Source organism: Camelus dromedarius, chromosome 3 (assembly GCF_036321535.1).
Source record: "Camelus dromedarius isolate mCamDro1 chromosome 3, mCamDro1.pat, whole genome shotgun sequence".
NCBI classification, from domain to species: domain Eukaryota; kingdom Metazoa; phylum Chordata; class Mammalia; order Artiodactyla; family Camelidae; genus Camelus; species Camelus dromedarius.
In genome coordinates, this window is record NC_087438.1 from 35,748,094 (window position 1) to 35,770,930 (window position 22,837).

General features: G+C 33.9%; 2 protein-coding genes across 2 annotated transcripts in view; one reads left to right on the top strand and one right to left on the bottom strand.

Moving 5' to 3' along the window:
• Positions 1–669, bottom strand: part of DHX29 (DExH-box helicase 29) — a 43,560-nt gene extending 42,891 nt beyond the window's left edge. The window contains exon 1 of the mRNA XM_010977762.3: positions 286–669. Within this exon, the coding sequence (XP_010976064.1) occupies positions 286–463 (178 nt within the window). The 5' untranslated portion in view covers positions 464–669. The remainder of the gene's footprint in view (positions 1–285) is intronic.
• Positions 670–820: 151 nt separating this feature from the next.
• MTREX (Mtr4 exosome RNA helicase) overlaps positions 821–22,837 on the top strand; it is an 80,889-nt gene continuing 58,872 nt past the window's right edge. The window contains exons 1-5 of the mRNA XM_010977763.3: positions 821–1,041; positions 8,154–8,291; positions 9,563–9,629; positions 12,316–12,378; positions 13,285–13,397. Of these exons, the coding sequence (XP_010976065.2) occupies positions 908–1,041; positions 8,154–8,291; positions 9,563–9,629; positions 12,316–12,378; positions 13,285–13,397 (515 nt within the window). The 5' untranslated portion in view covers positions 821–907. The remainder of the gene's footprint in view (positions 1,042–8,153; positions 8,292–9,562; positions 9,630–12,315; positions 12,379–13,284; positions 13,398–22,837) is intronic.

A 22,837-nucleotide genomic window follows, 5' to 3' on the forward strand; every position in this document is an offset into this window, starting at 1 on the left:
GTTTAGATGATGGCTCAGAATTGATCCCTGCTGAAACAGGAGCTAATGCAATTTTCGTTTTCTTTTCAGGAGAAAAAGTGGAGGTTGGGTGCCAGAGGCCAGTCTAAAACAGGTTTACGGTCGGAACCCTGGAGGCCCAAACAGCTTACACTGATTTAAACAATGCTACCCAGCGGCTTCAGGTGTGGGAGATACAAATTTTAAGGGTCCGCCCAGGTGCGAAGGCTTCTCCCTCGAACTAGCAGCCACCGGCTCGGGAGAGAGCCCGGGGCCGACCGCTCGTACCTTGCTTGACTCGGGGCTCCCTGGTGCTGGCAGAGGCAGCGGGGGACGGCCTGGCCACAGGCTTCTTGTTTTGGGCCTCCCCGGCAGCTCCTGCCTCGGCGGATTTGGCTCTGGAAGCAGAGACGGCGGCCCGGACAGCCGCAGCCCCCGGCGCCTTATGTTTCTTGTTCTTGCCCATGTTGGAGCTGCGGCAGAAGATTCCTCCAAGTCCAAGTCCCGGAACAGCTCCCGCACCGCTTCCTAGAGCGCTTCACATTCCCCGGGTCCCACGCCGCCACCGCGCGTCCTCCATCCGGGCTTCTCGGGCCTAGAAGACCGCAGCTTCGCAATTGGTCCAGATCACCAAGGTCCCGCCTTCTCACCGTCCCTGTAGGTGTCTGCTGTGTGCCGGCATCCTTGCTGCATACTCTCTTTAGCCACAGAGCTGCCCATCTACTAATGTTTGGAGAGAAAAGAAAAGATCGGAGGAGAAAAAGAAGGGAAGGAAGAACCCTCGGCCGCCGTGTGATTTGACTAATTTTGTCTCCCACGGGCCCCTGTTGAGGCTTCCTTTGGCGTCACTGACGGTGCGGTCGCGGAGCATCGTGGGTAGGAGGGAGATTAGGTCTCACAGCTCCGGAAGATGGCGGACGCTTTCGGGGATGAGCTCTTCAGCGTGTTCGAGGACGACTCGACCGCTGCGCCCGGAACCAAAAAAGACAAAGAAAAGGAGAAAGGGAGGTGGAAGGGGCCATCAGGGTCTGCAGAAAAGGCTGGGTAAGGATGATATCCAAGGTATCTTTTTTCCATCTCTCAGTGCTGGGGAAGGAAAACCCGATCCTCTTTTGAAGACCACGAGAAAGTGGGGAATACTTGAGTGGCGTAAGAAGTGAAGGATTTTAAGAAAAATATTGAAGAGGGTGGAAGAATGTTGGTTTGAGGAAACGGGGTTTTGGTGTTGCCCGTTTGGCCGCAGGCAGCATGAGCTTCTGACGCGGCATTTCCCTTTCGTTAGGCGGGAGTCTACCCCTGTCTGCGCGGTGGAGTCGTGAGGGCAGATAAGCTATTTTTTAGCTTCTGTACTCCTAACACCAGAAGAATACCCAGGCCAGAGCCTTTAATACACAAAACGAACGATCAGTAGAGTAAAGGGTTAAGCAGCTTAGAAAAAGTGACTTGGATTGATTTGGAGAGGACATGGCAAGGACCAACAGAAGGTAGAGAAATTTAATCTCCATGCTCCAGTTTTTTTGGCCTATAATAAATGCTAACTACTACGTTTTTGTGAGGATTAAATGAGATAAAGTGCCCAACTGTGCCCAGTACGTAATAAGTTCTTAAATGTTGGTTTTCTCTGAGTTTATTAAAAAGATTTTTTAAAAATTATTGGTTGCTAAACATACATAACCACTAAAAAGTGTACAGAATTGTTCATAGCAAAACAAGGAAAAACTACCACTTGAATTAAAAGGAAGATGATTCATTAATCATGAATAAAATTTACTATTGACATTGGGGGAGATACCCAAAAGATGCTTCAGTAAAATTAGACCTGATTTTGCTCTGAAGGAATTTTTAGTCAAGGTAAGGTGGTAGAACAGTTTAAAGAGTTAGTACAAGATTGAAATACAGTAAGCTGTATATAGAGTTAAGTGCTGTGAAAGTTAAAGAAAGAATATCTGTGATGTCTAGAGAGCCTTCATGGAAGAGGGTATTTTGGGCTAAGGAGGTGATTCTTTACTGCTGCTGAGAATTTTTTGAGTAGCACAAATTGAGCTCTAGGGAGTGTTTGCTTATGGACTACAAGAGGTAAAACAGAATATAAATTGGTTTTAGATTATGAAGGACCTTGAATAGCAAGCAGATGAGTTTTGATTTCATTTCAAAACCCTGGTGAACATTTTGTTTTTGTTTTGCTAACTTGGTGATTGGATAAGTAGAGTGATAGTTAAGGAAAATTAATTTGGCAGTGGTGGTCAGTGTATTAAAAGAGTAGAGACACTGATAGTAAAAGTAAATTAAAAAGTATTTAAGTTATCGAATTACGTGATTATGAGAACCTCAACTCAGGAGGTGGCAGCGGGAAGGAAAAGGAAAGCTATAAAATGTTGTGAAGGAAAAAACTGACAGGCCTTAATGTCAACAATGGAAAGGGGGTCAAAAGAGACATTTTGAATTTTAATGTCAGGGAGAAGAAAAATGGGAAATTTAGGGAAGATTTTGATTTAGAAATAAAATTAATTTGGCTTGAGACAGTGAAGTGATGGTAGTATATTGAAGTATCTGGACAATTTTTTTTATTTAAAAAATTTTTATTGAAGTATAGTTGATTTACAGTGTGTTAGTTTCTGGTGTACAACATTGTGGTTGAGTTTTACATAAATATTTATTCTTTTTCATTATAGGTTATTACAAGCTATTGAATATAGTTCCCTATGCTGTACAGTATGAGCTTGTGGTTTATCTGTTTTATATTTAGTAGTTTATATCTGCTAATCCCAAACTCCTGATTTATCCTTCCCCTCCTCTTACCCTTCTTCCCCTCTTGTAATCATAAGTTTGTTTTCTATGTCTGTGAGTCTCTTTCTGTTTTGTAAATAAGTTGTGTCATTTTTTTAGATTCCACATATAGGTGATATCATATATTTGTCTTTCTTTGTCTGATTTACATCATTTAGTATGATAATCTCTAGGTCCATCCATGTTGCCATGAATGGCATTATTTCATTCTTTTTTATGGCTGAGTAGCACTCCATTGTGTGTGTGTGTGTGTGTGCGTGCGCATGCGCGTGCATGTATGTATGTGTATACCACAACTTCTTTATCCAGTCATCTGTTGATGGACATTTAGGTTGCTTCTGTGTCTTTGCTCTTGTAAATAGTGCTGCTGTGAACACTGGGGTGCATGTATTTTTTTGAATTAGAGTTTTCTCCAGATATATGCATTGGGCAGTTTTAATCTGTTGGGCAATTTTAATCTGAGTTTGGAGAAATAGGCAAACTGTAGGTATATATTTGGATGTTATTTGAATTGGTACTGCTTGAAGTAGAGATTCCTGTGAGAAAGTACAGTTATCCTACACGTAACATAAAGATTTGAAGGGTAGCAGGATAATTAGGAGTGTGAAATGTCACATAAGTAAGAATGAAACAGGAGAAAAAGTCTTTCTCATTGAGTTAGAGGCTGTAGTAGTTTTGGAGAACTTTTCAGGGAAAATGAGAACGGAGGACAGATTCTTTTTATTTTTTTCCAAACAGGAATATTTAATAATTGCTGTAGTTTGAATGGGGAACTATGAAGTTATGAAAACAATACATATATAATTTCCTACTGTGGTAAATACTTGGCTTTAAAATTACCAGGATAAAATTCACTTTGCAGTGTTATTTGGGGTAAGCTGTTTTCCACAGCCTTCCAAAGTTAAAATTTGTAGGATATAAAAAAATCTAATTTATATTTTAACTTTACTAGGAAATATGTGAACGTTAGAGAAGGGAAATACATAAGAAAGTGTAGATCATGACTAACTTAAGGGACTTTGTTTACTACCAACACTTCTAGCTAGACCTGTAGGTATTTTTCGGGAAAAATCCAATTTGGCTGATTCCAACTATCATACTATCAATTATTATTCTTATCATAATCTATATGTATCATGATTTTCATCTAATTTGTATAATACAAAGGAGGATGAATCATGGAACTTCAGAGGATCTTTTGTTATGTATTCAATATTCTAGGCTAAATAGATGCTCTTTAAAAAACTTTATATTATGAGAATTGTCTAGAGAGTGAGAATAATATGAAGAACTTCATGTATGCATAACTCAGCTTCAGTAGTATCAAGTCATGGTCAGTCTACCCCCACACCTCTTTTTTGTAAATCAAATGCTACTAATTATGTTATTTCTTCTTAAATATTTCAGTGTGCATCTCTTGTTGATAATAACTTTCTTTTCCAACATAACTGGCATGCCATTGTTATACCCAACAAAATTTACAGTAATTCCTTAATGTCATTGAATAGTCAATCCAGGGTGAAATTTCCCCAGTTGTCTCAAAGGTATTTTCTTTTGTAGTTGGTTTATTTGAATCAGGATCCAGACAAAGCCCATATACTATATTGGTTGTTAAATCCTCTAAGTCTTTTATTTTACAACAGTGTCCCTCTTTTTTCCTTATGTCATTGATTTCTTTTGGAGGGGTGGATGAGAGACAAAACCAGCTCCTTTGTCCTATTATAGTTTCCCACATCATGAATTTGCTTCCTTATGCTGTCAATTAACTAGCGTCTCTACCCTCAAGTATTTACTGTAAACTGTTTTTATATCTAGAGCTGAACTGTCCTATGTGTATAGTCCCCCTTATCTGAGGAGAATAGATTTCAAGAGCCCCAGTGGATGCCTGAAACCATGGATAGTACCAAGTTGGTACCATACTATTTACAGTATGTTTTTTCCTATGCATGCATACTTACAATAATGCATAATTTGTAAATTAGGCATAGTAAGAGATCAATAATAACTAATAGTAAAATAAAACAATTACAACAATATACTACAATAAAAGTTATATAAATGTGGCTCCTCTGTCAAAATACCTTATTGTACAAATGTAATGCCTTTTCCATCTTAACTAAGTGCTTGTGCACTGTGGCTGTAACTTTTGCAGTTTGAGGTCCAGCAGCAAAACTAGCACAATTTCAAAGGATTCGTTCATACTGTAGATCTTAGCAACCTCAGCAATAGTTGTTTTCCTTCCTTTTTAAGTCAAGAACTTTCACCTTTTCACTTAAAGTAAGCACTTTATGGCTTCTCTCTGACACGTCAAATTGCTGGCATCACTACTTTTGTACTTTGGGGCCAATACTAAGTAAAAGAAGGGTTACTTGCACACAAGTGCTGCCGTAACATGACAGTGATCTGATAACCTAGACAGCCACTAAGTGACTAACGGGCTGGATACTGTGGGCAAAGGGATGATTCACGTCCCATGCAGAATGGAGCAGGAATGCAAAAAGAGTTCATCATGCTACTCAGAAAGGTGCCCAATTTAAAACTTATGAATTCTTTATCTCTGGAAGTTTCCATTTAATCTTTCTGGACATCAGTTGACCTTGCTTTCTGAGGCAAAAACTGCAGATAAGGGGGCAACTCTTGTAATATAGCTACTACCCACCTGTAGCTATTGAGCACTTAAACATAGCTAATCGTAATTGAGGTATGCTGTGAGTGTAAAATATACACCATATTTTGAAGATAATATAAACAATGTAAAATATCTCATTTTTATCTTGATGATATGCTGAAATAATATTTTATATGTTTTAGGCTAAATGAAATATATTAAAATTAGTTTCTTTTTAAACTATTTTAATGTTACTATAAATTTAAAATCACATAGGTAGTTGGCATGTATATATCTTGGACAGCGCCGATGTAGAGGCTTGATTAGATTCAGGTTCAATTGTTTAGATAAGGATACAGTTGAATACAGTATTAAAGAATGATAGAGGTCTTCTAATGGAAAGTATTCTATCATTAATTCAGGTTTAAAGCTTCTCAAAGGTATAGGAACTATATGTTTCTTTGTTTTATAGTTGTCACTGACTCCTCGCAGGTTTTAATTACCATAATTTGGTTGATGCTTACTAATTCAGACGTAGAATAATAAAATTTTAGAATTAGAGGGATCTTAGTTATCATCCAAATGTCTTATTTTACTGAGGCCCAAGGATATTGATGGCTTGTCCGAAGGAGTAATGTAAGTAATATGGAACAAATATGAGTATCTATTCCACTAAATTGGTAATGAGAGGATTTACAAATTTCAGGTTTTGCTAAACATCAAAAAATAAATTTCATTATGGAAGTGTTCAAACATATAGAGCAATACTACTATTTGTTACTCTTTTTAAAAAATGTCTATTGAAATAAAACATATAAAGAAAAGTGGGAAAGTCATGGGATGAATTTTTATAGCGTGAACATGCCAATGTTACCGTCATTCAGGACAAAAAAATAGAATATTGCATAAAATCTTGTTTTTCTCCAGAGCAGTGACCAGTCTGATAACCCACGTATGTTAGTTTTTTTCTGTTTGTAAATATAATGTAAATAGATTCAAACACAATATGTTTTTTTATGTCTGGCTTTTGCTCAACATGTTTGTAAAATTCGTGACTGTACCTCTAGCAGTACTTCTCAAAGTATGATTGAATTTTGGTGTGGAATTAGAGGAATATTCACAATTATCTGAAAAGTCTGCTTTTTTTCAGCCGTATATCTGTTTGAGACTGGATTTTTCTTCATATACTTCAGCTAAAAAGTGTATCACAACAAGTTGAATGTAGAAACATATGAGAGTCCAGCTGTCCTTTATGAAGCCACATTAAAAAGTCTTGCAAAAATATAAAACAATGCCACTCTTCTCATTAAAAAATTATTTTTCTAAAGTACTTTTTTTAATAGAAGGTGTTAATTTATGTTAACTTCTAATAGTTTTATTATTGCCATTTTTAAATGGGTAAGTAAATTAAAATTGTTTTCAATTTTAATGTTTAATATGGTAGGTATCAATAATGGAACTACATAAACAAAATTCATTGGAATTTTCAATAATTTTTAGACTGGAAAAGGATTCTGAGATCAAAAATTTAAGAGCCACTGATCTCGTATAGTCTGCTTTCATTTACATTTTCATGATAATTAATGGTTTTTGAGTTCCTTTCCATATGCTTATTGACCATTTGAATATCTCTTTTAAAGTGCCTGTTCAAGTCTTTTACTCATTTTTAAATTGTTTTGTCTTTTTTTTTAATTTGTAGCCTTCACCTCCAGTATTTTAGAAATGTATGCCTTTTGTGAGTTATATGTGTGTTTTCTCCCACTCCTTACTCCCCTAAAGGTACCTTTTGATTTACATAAAAACTTTCTTTTAATATTTTTTTTAAGTTGAAGTATTGTTGATTTACAATGTTGTTATAATTGTTGAAATGTTAGTTTCAGGTGTACAGCAAAATGATTCAGTTATATATATATTTATATTTTTCAAATTCTTTTCCATTATAGATTGTTACAAAATATTGAATATAGTTCCCCATGCTATACAGTAGGTTCTTGTTTATTTATATATAGTAGTGTATATCAGTTAATCCCCAAATCCTAATTTATCCCTGTCCCCCACATCCCCTTTTTACTTTTTGGTAACCGTAAGTTTGTCTTCTATGTCTGTGAATCTGTATTCAATCTTCAGAAATTCTTAGTTTCTTAGTTTTACTGTAGTCCAATTTGTCAAACTTAGCTTTTTGGTTGATAATTGTATGTCATGTTTAATAAAACAAAGATAATTTTCTCATTTTATTTTCTTGAGGCTTTCTTGTTTTTGTCTTTCACAATTATATCTAATATCCATATTGATTTTTGTGTATAATGAGGGTAGGGGTCAGGTTGAATTCCCCTTTGGCTATCCAGTCCACGAAGCACCATTTATCATTACTTTCAACCAGTGAATTCAACCACACAAAACAATTTTCTCTCAAATAGTAATGTCATGTCATTAGAGAAAGCATTAAATGTTTATTAAAGGAGCACATGTAAATGTCTAGCCGTATTTCACAATTTTAAGAGTATTATGTTAATAGTTATGTTAACGTGGGTTGCAAAATATTTTTAAAACAATTTCCAAGGAAATATGAAATGAGAAAGGAGTAGTGCTCAGTTTCATTAGTTAAGATTATGGTATTCTGAGCTTTAACCAATTTGATTTGTAACATCTCTTTATATGCGTTTTTCTGTTAAGAGTGTATATTATATTTAGAATAATATTTTATGAAGTCACCAGGAAGAAGTGATACTGTGAAATTCATTCTAAACTGTTTACTTTTCAGAAAACATTTTGATGGTAAACTACAATCTGAGTCAACTAACATTGGAAAAACCAAGAGAGATGCAGACTTCGAGGGCACAGATGAACCCTTTTTTGGAAAGAAATCCAGGGTAGAAGAGTCAGTAACGGAAGACTTAAGGTAAATATTAGTAACTCTTAAGTTAGGTGGTTGCCTGAAGTTTTGAAAATTGCTTATATATTGTTATATAGTTAAAGTATTTACTGAATTAGAGAAATGGAGATAAATATTCTTTATTTTATTTATACTCATTCAAACATATAAATGTAGAACATTTATTTAAGTTTGAGGAAATGGAAAACAATATAGAAAAGATTCATCTTTTAGTACTTTAGAATCCAATTTTAATAAAGAATCTTGAAGCCTGATTTTGTTAAAAAAAGAGATGACACATTTCCTTTATTTGTTAATGTCCCAAGAAGAGGATCACTAGAAGAGTGGGATAAAAGGAAAGAATGAAACTGATCCAATGGAAGGAATAAGTGAGAAGGAACATTAGGAGGAATTAGATTTTCACTATTGCTTGTAGCAGTAGAGTGGTTATAAATCTCAAGAGTCAGTGAGGGAGACCCATAAATATCTGTGTCTGAAATAGCTGATATCTCTCTGATTTTGAAAGTTGGAACTTTCTGGAAATTCATGCCCATTTCTTAGGTTGACCTGGTTCCTATTGTAGTGATGATCATAACTGCTTTTCCCTTCTTTGCCATATTCTAGCTTGGCACTAGGAGGAAGAATTTATTCCTTTTTTCTTTTAACCAGTTAGCTGTTGTAGCTAGCAAAAGTAGCTACTGTAACTGGTGGTAGATATGTCACTGTGATAATTTAAGATGCACCATTTGTCCAAGCTAGTGGAATAGGTTACAAAATAATATTGACAATTTAAAATCATTGTTGCTTACTATAGTAACCCTTGGGTTTTATCCAAAGTATGGTTATTGATTTAAAGTAAAAATCGAATGTATAATCAATAAGAGAATGAAGAATCTAGTGCAGAAATTCATCTGTTTTGTCTCAGCTTAGCCACAGTCATGTTCCTTCAGAGTCCAAACAGAGAACCTAAATAAGTGTAATTTAGGATTTTGATGCAAATAGGGAGCACTTCTATAGATTATAGAAAAATTTGTACTAGGGTAGTTTATTTTATACTTCCTATCATGTAATGGTTTTAATAAACAGCTTACTGTTTTGAAGTAGTGAAAATGTGTTGGAGAGGTACTTTATTCAAAATAGTTAGTGAAACTAAGCTGACATAATTCTTTGAATTATCCACTTGGAGTCTGTTTGTTTTGTATTTGTAATAAAAGATGCTAACTGACCATTTTGAATTCTCGGTGTATCTAATTCTCAGTAATTTATTTTAGTGTAATTTAAACTTTTTTTTTTTTAAGTTTGGCAGACTTGATGCCCAGGGTCAAGGTACAATCAGTTGAAACTGTTGAGGGGTGTACACATGAGGTAAGCACAAACAGTACATAGTAAATTGGTGTTATAAACGGGATTTTGATTTGAACTATCTAGTATGACACTCAATAGGCAGTTTGTCCTTAAGGGCTTTGGAAGCAATAAGTAGTTTCTGTGAGATGCACATAGTATAGTGGAAGGAGCTGGGGCTTTGTAATCAAACCTCAGCTTAGATCCTGGCTCAGGACTTTTCCTAACTGTAGTCTTGGATAAATTTCTTAACCTCTTTGACATTGGTTTTTTAATTTGTTAATTTGAAATAATGGGATTTACATCATAGGATGGTTGTGAAGATTATGTAATAAAATTAGGTTAAGTACCCAGCACAGAGTAGATGTTTATGTTCCCATGCTCCTAAAGTCATGTAGCAATGATGTTTTTAGGTCACGGTCTTTTTCAGGTATTGCTTTGATGACTGATATATTGTAGTTTCATTGTTCTGCCACAAGATGGTGGTCACTGATGGTTTGTGTAATTGCTTATCAGTGAGAGTTTATAAACATAAAGGACATAAGGAAACTGTAATACTAGTTTTTTCTATTAAGTCCTGTCTTTACCATGTAACCTTATAAGTTATTGTTACTGGTAGTTGGGAAATCTTATTAAAAAGCAGAGTAATTCCAAATTAACAAAAATTGCTTTTAATGTAGATTTAGAACCTTATATTTTATTTAAAAAATTTTCTTTTAGTTGAAGTACAGTCAGTTACAGTGTGTCAATTTCTGGTGTATAGCACAATGTCCCAGTCATACATATACATACATATATTTGTTTTCATATTCTTTTTCTTTAAAGGTTATTACAAGATATTGAATATAGTTCTCTGTGCTATACAGAAGAAACTTTTTTAAAATCTATTTTTATATATAGTAGCTAACATGTGCATATCTCAAACTCCCAAATTTATCCCTTCCCACTCCCTTTCCTCGGTAACCATAAGATTGTTTACTATGTCTGTTTATTTCTGTTCTGTGGATGAGTTCACAGTGTCTGGAACCTTATTTTTAAAAATAACTGTTTTTCTACTTGATAGTTCTTTGTCTTCCTTTAGAATAGCACTTAGTTTGGCAAGTATAATATCCATGTGATCATTTAATGCTTATATTAGACCCTATTTGATGCTGTTGTCTTAAAATGATGGCAAAAAAAACCCCAAACACACAATTTTGCTCTCAAGAGGTCAAAAGTTCTGTCTTCCTTCATGATTATCCTCAAGCCCTCCATTCTGTTATCTCCTCTCACTTTTTTAGCAAGTAACTTTACCTTTTACTTTATCTAGAGGTTTGAGGATATCAAGTTGGAGTTACATCCACTCAGAGGAAAAGGTTCTGCCTTGTTTAGACTAAGGACGGTTTCTCTGTCACTGTTCTTGGTTGTATCTTATCCTGCCTACACAAGATTTGGATCATTCCACTTTCCCTTAACTGTTTCTAGTGTCTCCTTTTCTCTGTTTGCCCTTTCCTAACATATGCATATTCAAAAGTTTCTCTTTTTGTAGGTTGCTTTTTAGCCTCTGTATTGTTTTTCTTCCTCCTCATTGTAGTCATTCATTCAGCATGTATCTTTTGGGTGCCAGGTACATTTTATTATTCACTGAATATAAAGAGATAAATAGAAAAGATATGGTCTCTTTTCAGAGTTGATATTGAGTGCTCTGCTTGGAACATCCCTGCTAACTTTCCATTCATCTTTTAACCTACCACAATTAGACTTCTTCTCTCTCCATTTCTTTCAAACTGCTCTGGCAAAAATCACCAATAACTAATTGCTAAGTCTGTTTGACTCTGTTACTCTGCTGGTTTTCTATTTGTCTGACTCCTTAAGGGCATCATCTTGATTGTAACTGAACTGCAAATTTACTGAAGTCTTTCATTATTTCTAAGACAGCTAATCTTGTTGTTCTTGTTGTTGTTGGTTTTTTTTTAGGGGGAGGTAGTTAGTATTTTAGGTATTTAGGTGTTTTTAGGTAGTAAATTAGGTATTATTGGAGGAGGTACTGGGTATTGAACCCAGGACCTCGCGTATGCAAAGTATGAGCTCTGCCACTTGAGCTACACTTTCCCCCAAAACAGCTAATCTTATCTCATTTTTGTTTGCTGAAGTTTTGCTCTTAGAAATTATTTCTAATTTCTGTGTGTACTTTACTTTGCCTCTGTTCATTATTTATATACTAACTGGCTTAAGTCTTGGAAATTTAGATATATTGTGAATTGCTCTCTAGTTGTTAATCTTCACTAGAGAAAAATTAGTTTCCCGTTCCAGGAAATAAGAGTATCATTTTATTCCGTATAGTTTTCTTTCATATAGTGACATCCCTTTTTATGTTCATTCAGCTTTTTTGAGCACTTATTAATATCAAGTAATATATTAGATGTAGAAAATACAAAGATAGCTGAGATAAGTCCTAAACCTCAATAAACAATCTATTCAGGGAGGTAGTGTTAAAAGGTTTAATTATGTTACTATTAGATAAACACTAGTAGAAGTTTTTTGAATGTTCTGGCTTTTTGCATTTTGCTTTGTTTCTAAATGTAGTTATTTATCTTTACAGTGTCTAGACTGTAAGACTGTCTGAAACACTCTAGTTTATCACTGCTGTTTTTTAAATCATCATTGATTATGGAATGCTGGATGCATCAATTCTCAAATAGTAAATAGATTTTTTTTTTTTAAACATCAGGTTGCTCTTCCTGCAGATGAAGATTATCTACCACTTAAACCTCGAGTTGGAAAAGCTGCAAAGGTCTGTATTTGAGGCACTACAGTGTACAGTTTTGTGAGTCTCTTTTCCTTAAAAATCTTAAACTCCTTCAAATGAGATTTTTATACTTTCTCAATGTATATGTACTAAGAAGAAGCCACCTGTAATCAAATATGGTGAGAACCAAATTAATAAACTTACCATGCTGAAAACCAAACATCATATAAGATTTTTAAAAATTAAAATGATTCTCAACCTTTCTAAAGAATCTAATGAAAATTATCAGTCTTTCTCTACAAAAAAAATGCATGTGTACAATAAGTTTTGCATATAGTTTTTGTAGTTTAGCTTAAAGCTTCTAATGAAACTTAAACTTAGGTGGATTTTGAAGCCCTAACAGACCATAAATGATTAATATAAATGTTTCAAGTCATTTTCTCTAAGTAAAAAAGTCAGTATGATAGAGTAAGCATGAGCTCTTAAAGTCTAATAGATGTATTATTCTGCCTCTGCTGACTGAACTTCATTGAGGAGTTGACTTTTCAGAGCCTTAGAGTTTCCATCTGTGAAAGGAAATAATACCTAAAATAATACCTACATTAGGGGTTGCTGTGAGGATTAATAATAATATGTGGGAAATGTGTTGCACAGTGATTACCATAAAGCATATTCTTGATAAATGGTAATGATTATTGTGTTGTAATAAACATGATCTATATATGTAAGCCTAATATAATGATTGAAAGATTAGACTGCAGAAATAACTTATGCTGTCTGGTTAAAGATTTTTTTTTTAATCTTCCTAATTTTTGTTAGTGGGTAGCATATTTCCTAAATAGACTCATAAAGAAATGCTCCCAGAATGCTTCTAGGGATAGTATCTCTTGATTTTAAGTGTGATCTAATCTGGCTAGGTATCTTCATGCAGATATTATTTTGTTTTTATAGGAATACCCATTCATTCTTGATGCTTTTCAAAGAGAAGCCATTCAGTGTGTTGATAATAATCAGTCTGTTTTAGTATCTGCACATACATCAGCAGGAAAAACTGTATGCGCTGAGTGAGTAGCTTTCTTGTTAAATGAAATTTTAGGACTGTTAATATTTGCTTTATACATTTGGGTGCTCCTATGTTGGGTGCATAAATATTTACAGATGTTATATCCTCTTATTGGACTGACCCCTTTATCATTATGTGATGCCCTTCTTTGTCTCTTGTCACAGTCTTTGTTTTAAAGTCTGTTTTGTTTATATATAAATGTATCTACCACTGCTTTATTTTAGTTTCCATTTGGGTGGAATGTCCTTTTCTATCCCTTTACTTTCATACTGTGTGTCCTTTAGAGTGAGTCTCTTGTAGGCACCATATAGCTAGGTCTTGTTTTTTTAATCCATTCAGCCACTCTATGTCTTTTGATTGGAGAATTTAGTCCATTTACATTTTATTGTTGATAGATGTGTACTTACTGCCATTTTAATTGTTTTCTGACTGTTTTGTATTTTTTCTCTGTTCCTTCTTACTCTCTTCCTGTATAGTTCAAAATGACATTTTAAAATAACTGTTTCTTATCTTACTCTCTAAAAGTTTGTATTTTTTCTGTTTGATTTCTGTAAGTAAATTTAGACTATTTCCTTCTACTTTGGGCTTCGTTTGCTCTTTTTCTAGTTTTTTAAATGCAGAAAGATGAGGTCATTGATTTGAGACCTTTCTTTTTCTAATACAGTTATTTAGTGCTGTAAATTTCCCTTTAATATTGCTATAGTTGTATTACAAATTTTATTATGTTTGATTTGATATGTTTGGGAAATGTTTTTGATATAATTTGATATGTTTTAATGTTATGTTTGAGCCATATTTTTATTTAAAATTGTATCATGATTCACTGAGGCTATGTTCATTTTTTGTGTTTCATCTCAGGTGTTTCCTAATGCCGTATCTTCAGGTTCATTAATCTTTGCTTCTGCATTACCTAATTTGTCATTAATTCCACTCAGTGCATTTTTCATCTCAGACATTATAGTTTTCCTTGCTAGAAGCTCATTTGTATGTGGGTGTGTTTAATGTTTTCTATATGTCTACTTAACTTTCCTCCACCTTCTTGAACGTATAGAATACAGTTTAAAAACGTTTTAAATGTTCTTGTAACTACTTCTTTCACCTGTGTTTTTTCCTCATCTGTTTTAATTAATTGACTTTTCCTTTCATTGTAAGTTAGTATTTTCCTGCTTCTTTGCATACTGCTTTGATGGGATGTTTGGCCATTTTTAATTTTATCACTGACTTTTGGCTGTTTAGTTATGATGTGACTTTACATAGTTCTTTTCATGTTTCTTATGCTGGAGTTTGTTGGCCTTCTCAGTTTCATAGGTTTATTAGTTTTCATCAAACTGAAAAAATTTCAGCCCCTTTTACTTCAGATATTCCCTCTTCTAGTACTTTGGGGACTTCAGTTTTACTAAAACCTGCCACTTTAAGTTGTTTCACAGCCTACTCTTATTATTTATTTTTTGGTGGTGATTCTCTGTGTTTCATTTTGGTGATTATTCTTTGTATTTCATTTCTTAAAAGACTTTAAGTTTATTCATCTTTTTTTCTGCAGTGTTTAATCCACTTTTAATCTTGTCCAGTGTATTTCATCTCAGATTTGGATTTTTTATCTCTCAAAGTTTGATTTGGGTCTTTTAATATTTTCCATGTTTATTAATATACTATTTAATCTTCAATCTTCTTGAATATATAGAATATAGTTACACTAAAGTAGTAGCTTTCAGTGTCCTTGTTTACTTAAGTCTATCTTCTGTCTCATTTTTGGATATATTTTTATTTATTTATTTTCTTACTCCTTATTGTAAGGTGTATTTTCCTCCTTGTTTGCTTATCTGTTTTTGTTTTTTTTTTAAATTACCTGACAAGATATTGTGAATTTTACCTTCTTGGGTGATGTATGTTTTTCATTTGTCTTAATACTCTTGAGCTTTGTTCTGGAATATTGTTACTTGGGGGAAAAAATACAGTCCTTTCAAGGGTTGCTTTTATGATGATTAAATGCAGTATTTAGTTGGCTAATTTTCCCCACTATTTAATTAATATACTTGTTGGTATTCTAGTCCGTATCTTGTGAATTATGAGTTTTTCCACTGTGGCTGGTGGGAACCGGAATTACTTCCAGCCCTGTGTGAGATTTGCTCATTTTCAGCTCTGCTCCATTTAATTGGTTTTCACCTGGCCTCAGGTAGTTTCCTAACATTTATTCATTGATTATTACTTACTTGAAGTCATGGAAATGCTCGACAGATATTCGGAGCTCTCCCTCTGTCCAGCTCTCTCCTCTCTGGTTATTTTGCATTGCAGTCTAGCTGCCTTGGCCTCCCCAGACTCCCACCTCTGTCTGCTTAACTTAGAGAAACATCTAGGGTCCACCTCCTGGAACTGTGGCTTGGAAACTCTGTGGACAATAATCTGGGATTGCCTTATTTGCTTCGCCCTTCTCAGGGATTACTATGCTTGTATCCTGTGTCTGAAATCATTGTTTGTGTATTTTGTTCTATTTTATAGTTATTTCAGGTGGATAGGTAAAGCCAGTCCCTGTTACTACATCTTGGATATAAGTGGATGTTTTCCACATTATTATTAATGTGTGTTCTGTATCACTACAGTAGTTCACATATCTAATTTGTAAATAAGTATGCATATTATCTCTGTTTTAAATTTTTTGATGTCTTTTCTTCTAAAATGTATTTTAAAACCATGTTTCTGGAGTCTTGCTACTCAAAATATTGTCCTGGACCAGATACATGAGTATTACCTCAGAACTTGTTAGGCAGAATCTTAGGCCCCACCCCAGTGAACAACTGAATCATACATAATCTGTATTTTAACAAGATTACCTGGTGATGCATATGTCCATTAAAGTTTGAGAGGATCTGGGCCATTCTGAAAGTGGATTGTGCTCTTTGACATGGATGGGATTTTGCAGTCTGTTGGTAGATTGACTTTGTGGGTTAACTTTTTTTCTTGACGTATGCAGCTGTCACCACTATCTAGTTCCCAAGCATCTTCACTGTGGCCGAAAGAAACCCTGTACCCATTAAACAGTCATTCCCCATTCCCTTACCCCCAGTTCTTTTCAGCCACCAATCGCTTTCTGTTTGTATGAATTTCCTTTCTCTGGGCATTTCATATAAATTAAATCAGACAATATGTGACCTCTTCTTTCTGTCTCATTTCACTAAGCATGTTTTTTAAGGTTCATCCATGTTGTAGCATCTATTAGAGCTGAATTTCTTTTTATGATTGATTAATGTTGTGTTGTATAGATATATCACATTTTGTTTATCCATTTGTCAATTTATGGCAGGGATGAGTGTTTCCGATTTTTTGCCTATTATGAATGATGCTGTTGGAAATGTACAAGTTTTTGTTTGAAAACATGTTTTTATTTCTTTTAAGTACCTAAGAGTAGTTACTGGATGATGTTTAATTCTATGTGTAACTTTTTGAAGAGTCACCAAACTGTTTTCCACAGCAGCCTTATCATTTTATATTCCCATCAGCATTGTGTGACGTTTTCAATTGTTTCGTATCCTAACTAACACTTGTTATTACCTTTTTTTTTAAAGCTGGTTACATAATGAATTTATTGTACAATTTTTTTTAACAACAAAAACATTTTTTTAACATGGATTTTTAGCCTAGTAGAAGTTAGTCAGAATAATACAAAACATTCTTCAAGATGAACAAATTAGGTTTCTGCAAAGAAATCCAGAAAGAAAAAACATAATGTTAATATTTCTAAGCAAGATTAAGGGTCTGTGGATATTAGTAAAACTGTTTCTTATGTGCATTGTTTCTGATTTCTGATAATCTGAAGTTTTATTTTATTATTTTTAAATTATTTTTTCTTCCTGTTTTATTGAGGTGTACTTAATGTACAGCACTGTTTAAGGTATACAGCATAGTGGATTTGCGTGCATCATTCATCTTTATCCATTCATCTATTGATTATCACAATAAGTTTGGTGAACATCCATCATTTCATACAGATACAGAATTAAAGAAATAGAAAATAATTTTTTCTTGTTATGAGAATTCTTAGGATTTATTTCCTTAACAGCTTTCATATATAACCTATAGCAGTGTTAATTATATTTGTCATGTTATACATTACATCCCCAGTACTTACTTATCTTATAACTGGAGTTTCTACTTTTTGACTATCTCCATCCAATTTCACTATCCCCCACCCCCTGCCTCTGATAACCACAGATCTGATCTCTTTTTCTGTAAGTTTGTTTTTGAAGTATAATTGACCTACAACATATGTTAATTCCTGGTACACAACATAGTGATTTGATATTTCTGTGCATTTCAAAATGGTCACCACAGTAAGTCTAGTTATGATACATCACCACAAAAAGATATTACATAGTTACTAGACTATACTCCCCACACTGTATATTTCATACCCATGATTGATTTATTTTGCAACTGAAAGTTTGTACTTTTTAATCTCCCTCACTTGTTTCTTTTCCTCCTCTCACTACCCTCCCTTCTGGTAACCACCTATTTGTTACCTGTATCTATGACTCTATTTCTTTTTTGTTATGTTTGTTCATTTATTTTTAAGATTCCACATATATGGGGAAATTATACAGTATTTGTCTTTCTGTGGCTGACTTATTTCACATAGCACAATACCCTTTAGGTCCATATATATTTTACATGGCAAGATTTCATTCTCTGTTATGGCTGAGTAATATTCCATTGTGTGTGTGTGTGTGTGTGTGTGTGTGTGTGTGTACTTACCACATCTTTATCCATTCATCTATTGATGGGCACTTGGGTTGCTTCCATATATTGGCCGATGTAAATAATGTTGCAGTGAACATAGGGATGTACATATTTTTTTTAATTTAGTGTTTTTGTTTTCTTAGGATAAATACCCAGGAGTGGGATTACTGGGCCATATAGTATTTCTATTTTTAATTTTTTGAGGAATCTCCGTACTGTATTCCATACTGGCTGCACCAATTTGCTTTCCTACCAGCAGTACCCATTGGTTCTCTTTTCTCCATATCCTTGCCAACACATGTTATTTCTTGCCTTTTTGATAATGGCCATCCTGTCAGGTGTGAGTTTGATACCTCATTGTGGTTTTGATTTGCATTTCATTAATGACTAAAGATATTGAGCAGTTTTTCATATGCTTGTTGGCTATTTGTATGTTTTTGGAGGAATGACTGCTTAAGTCCATTGTCTGCTTATTCATTGGGTTGATTGTCTTGTTGGATTGTGATAGTTCTTTTGTATTCTGATACTGGCCCCTTGTCAGATATATGATTTGCAAACATGTTTTCCCCTTTTGTAGGTTATCTTTTCACTTTCTTGAGAGAGTCCTGTGAGATACAAGCATCTTTAATTTGACAAAGTGCAATTCATCTGTTTTCTTTCGTTGCTTGTGTCGTCTTTAAGAAACCATTGCCTAATCCAAGGTCACAAAGATTTACAACTATATTTTCTTCCAAGATTTTTGTTATTTTAGCGGTTATATTAAGTCTTTGATTCATTTTGCTTTATTTTTTATATAATCTGTAAGGTAAGGGTCCAACTTCATTGTTTTCGCATGTGGATATCCTGTTGTCTCAGAACCATTTATTTAAAGGCTGTTTCTTCCCCTCAGTTTTGGCACCTTTTTAAAAATCAGTTTGAGTTAGGTTAACTTTTAATAATTTGTTACATTTTATTTCTCAATTATGGAAAAATTATAGCTTGCCTATTGAGCAGCTGTATTAGGTACTCTAACAGTGATCACCTAAAGAGTAAAGAAGATCGTAGAGAAAAAAATAGATAAAAATAGCACAACTCACCGTTTATCATTACCTTTACTTTGGCATAATGGTGGAATATTTAATGAGTTATGGAATCTTGTTCTTTGGAATAGCAGGCCTGTCTGGTTGCTGTATATTAGTCCTTCCAGACCTTGGCTTAGGTGTAACTCAGAATTTTCCTCTTTGCAGCGAGGTTCGAGGAGTGAAGCTTTGGATCTTAGATTATCATTCTAATGGTATCAGCCAACTGCCAATAGTCTTCATCTGTTTCCCAGCTTCAAACATATTGTGGTCCTGTACTGCCCTAGTTTTATCCAATGGAGTAGATCTAATTTTTTACTGATCCACCTCTTTTCAGAAGGTGCTGAGGTCAGAAACTAGTTTCCTTCTAAGGCACAAATATAAAAGAGGTTTGACTGCTTTTAGTTCATTTATTTTATCTCACTTAGAAAAGTGTACAGTATGTTTGGTGCATTATCCATTTAAAGCCAACATACATAGTTGTTAGAATTCTGGGCATTAATATAACTTATTTTTCCTACAAAAGCAGGGAGATTTTCAGTACACGAAGTTTTCATATATATGCTGACATCTGCTCTGATACTCTGGGTTAAGAAACCATAAAGAGAAATTTAAGAAATTTACCAGGGTTATAGATACTTTTGAAAATCTGGTGAAGGCTCCTATGGAAAACAGTCTGATAGTTACTTAAAAAGTTAAACATAGAATTACTATATGACTCAGCAATTCCACTCTAGGTATATACTCCAAAGAATTGAAAACAGATACACAGATACTTGTACATGAATGCTCATAGCAGCACTATTCAGAGTAATGGAAAAGTAGGAACAACCCAAAAGTCCATCAGTGGCTTAGTGGATAAATAATTTGTACAGTGCCTTTCTGTACAGTGAAATATTATTCAGCCATTAAAGCAATGAAATACTGATACATGCTACAATTTGGATGAAACTTTATGCTGAGTAAAAGCCAGACCCGATAGGTCACATTGTATGATGCCATTTGTGTGAAATAGCCCATGTGATCTCATTTATGTGAACTATCCCAGTTGGATAAATCCCTTAGAGACAGAAAACAGATTGGTGGATGCCAGGGAATGTTGAGAGGAGGGGAACAAAAAGTAACTGCTTAATGGGAATGGGGTTTTTGAGAGGATGAGAATTATGTTTCAGAACCAGGTAGAGGTGGTCGTTGCACAACATAGTGAATAAAATTCTACTGAATCGTACACTTTAAAATGGTTAATTTTATATTGTATGAATTTCACCTCAGTAAAAAAAACAAATCTGATGCGGTGTGTATTTGTATATACATACCAGATTTTATAATTTCAGGGAGTAGTTCACGGCTCTCAGAGATTTCCTCTAGGAATTCAGGGATTTAAGGTGAATTCCAACTTTAGCTGATAACTGTAGCAAGTATAACATTAGGTGCTAGGTTTAACATTGGTAGCAGATTGTTTATCTGTGTGATTGAGTAGTTTTCTTGGTGGTGTTGGTTTTTTTATTCTATATAAAGCTTTTTTAAATAGCTTTATTATTATATAATTTACATACTATTAAATTCACACATTATAAGTGTATAGTTTGGTGAGTTTTAATAAATTTGTACAGTTGTGCAACCCTCACCAGTTTTAGACTTCCATACATACAGTATTTTGTGTTTGCATTCAACCTACCCATACCTCCAACCCTAGGCAAACACTGATCAGCTTTGTCTGTCTAGTTTTGCCTTTTTTAGATATTTTATATAAATGAAATCATGTAATATGGAATCTTTTCTGTCTTTTTTTTCCATTTTGTATAGTATTTTTGAGGTTCATTCACATTGTCAGTAGTTCTTTTTTTTATTGATAAGTAGTATATTTTATGGATACATGACATTTATTTAGTTGATAGACATTTGAATTGTTTTGTATTTTTGGACATCATGAGTAATTCTGATATAAACATTCATGTATAAATCTTTGTGTGGACATGTTTTCATTTCTCTTAGGTGCATACCTAGGGATGTAATTGCTGGATTTTATGGCAGAATATGTATTTAACTCTTCAGGAAACTGCCACACCATTTTCCAAAGTGGCTGTACCATTTTGTATTCCTACCATTACTGTGTGAGGAGGCCTGTTTTTCTATGTCGTTACCGACTCTTGGCTTTATCTTTTTTGATTATACCTATTTTAGTGGCTATATAGTAATGTCATATAGTGATTTTACATTTCTCTCATGACTAACTTATTATTTCATGTGTTTATCAGCCATTTATATGTCTTAAGTGAAATAACTGTTTCAGTCTTTTGCTTATTATTTAAATTGGGTTGTTGGTCTTACTGCATCATAAAGAATTCTTTAAACTATCTTAATGGTATCTTTTTTAGAGCAAAAGATTTTAATTTTGATGTTCAACTTCTCAGTTTTTTTTTCTTTTATGGATTGATCATGCTTTTGATATCTGTACTTAAGACATTTTTGCCTATCCTGATATCACAGATGTTTTCTCATGTTCTTCTTGAAGTTTCTAGTGTTAGCTCTTCCATTTAGAATTATGGTTTCCTTTGACTTAATTTTTATGTATCATGTGAGATAAAAGTAAGGGTTTAAATTAATCTTTTTATATGTGGATAATTGTTCCCGTTGAAAAACTATTATTTTTCCACTGAATTACCTTTGAACTGAATTGACCATTGAACTCCTTGTGAATTGACTATAAATGTATGGGTTGGGTTTTGGACTTCCTGTTCTACTGATCTCTATGTCTGTCCTTATTCCAGTATCACACTATCTTGATTTACTGTAGCTTTAAATTTAAGTATTGAAATTAGGTAATAAGAGTCCTCTAACTTCATTTCTTCTTAAAACTGTTTGGGCTTTTTCAGGCCCTTTGAATTTTCCAATAAAATTTTAAGATTAGTTTATTAATTTCTACCAAAAAAGACTAGTAGAATTTTTAGAGATTGTATTGGGAGAGAATTGTCTCATCTTAATATTTTTCAATTCCAATCCATGAGCATGGTATATTCTTTCATTATTTACATCTTTTAAATTTCTCTCTGAAGTATTGTGTAGTTTCAGTGTATAAGTCTTACATTTTCTTAAATCTATAAGTATTTTACTGGTTCATACTGTTGCAAATGGCATTCTCTCTTAAGTTCATAGTTGGATTGCTAATAGCTTGAATACTAAAGTATAGTTTATTTTTATATGGTGATATTTTGTCCTGTGAATTTGTTAATAAACTTGCTCATTAATAAGTTTTAGTAACTGCACATTCTGTAAGACTTTCTGCGTAGACAATGATATTGCCTGTGAATAAAGACAGTTTTTGCTGCTTCTTTCCAGTATGTTATGCCTTCAGTTTCTTTTTCTTATTGCATTGGCAATATCCAGTTCAAGGTTGAATAGTAGTAGTGAGAGTGGACCATCTTTGCCTATTCCTGAGCTTAGAGAAAAAGCATTCAGTGTTTCACCATGAAGTGTAATATTAGTTGTTTTTCCCTAGGTGCCCTTTATCGGGTTGAGGAAGTTCCTTTCTATTCTTAGTTGGGAATAAGTGAAAAAAAAGTTTAAAACACATGTTTGAATGGCTGTTATCAAAAAGATAAGAGATAGCAAGTGTTGGCAAGAATATGAAGAACAGGGAGCCCTTGTGCAC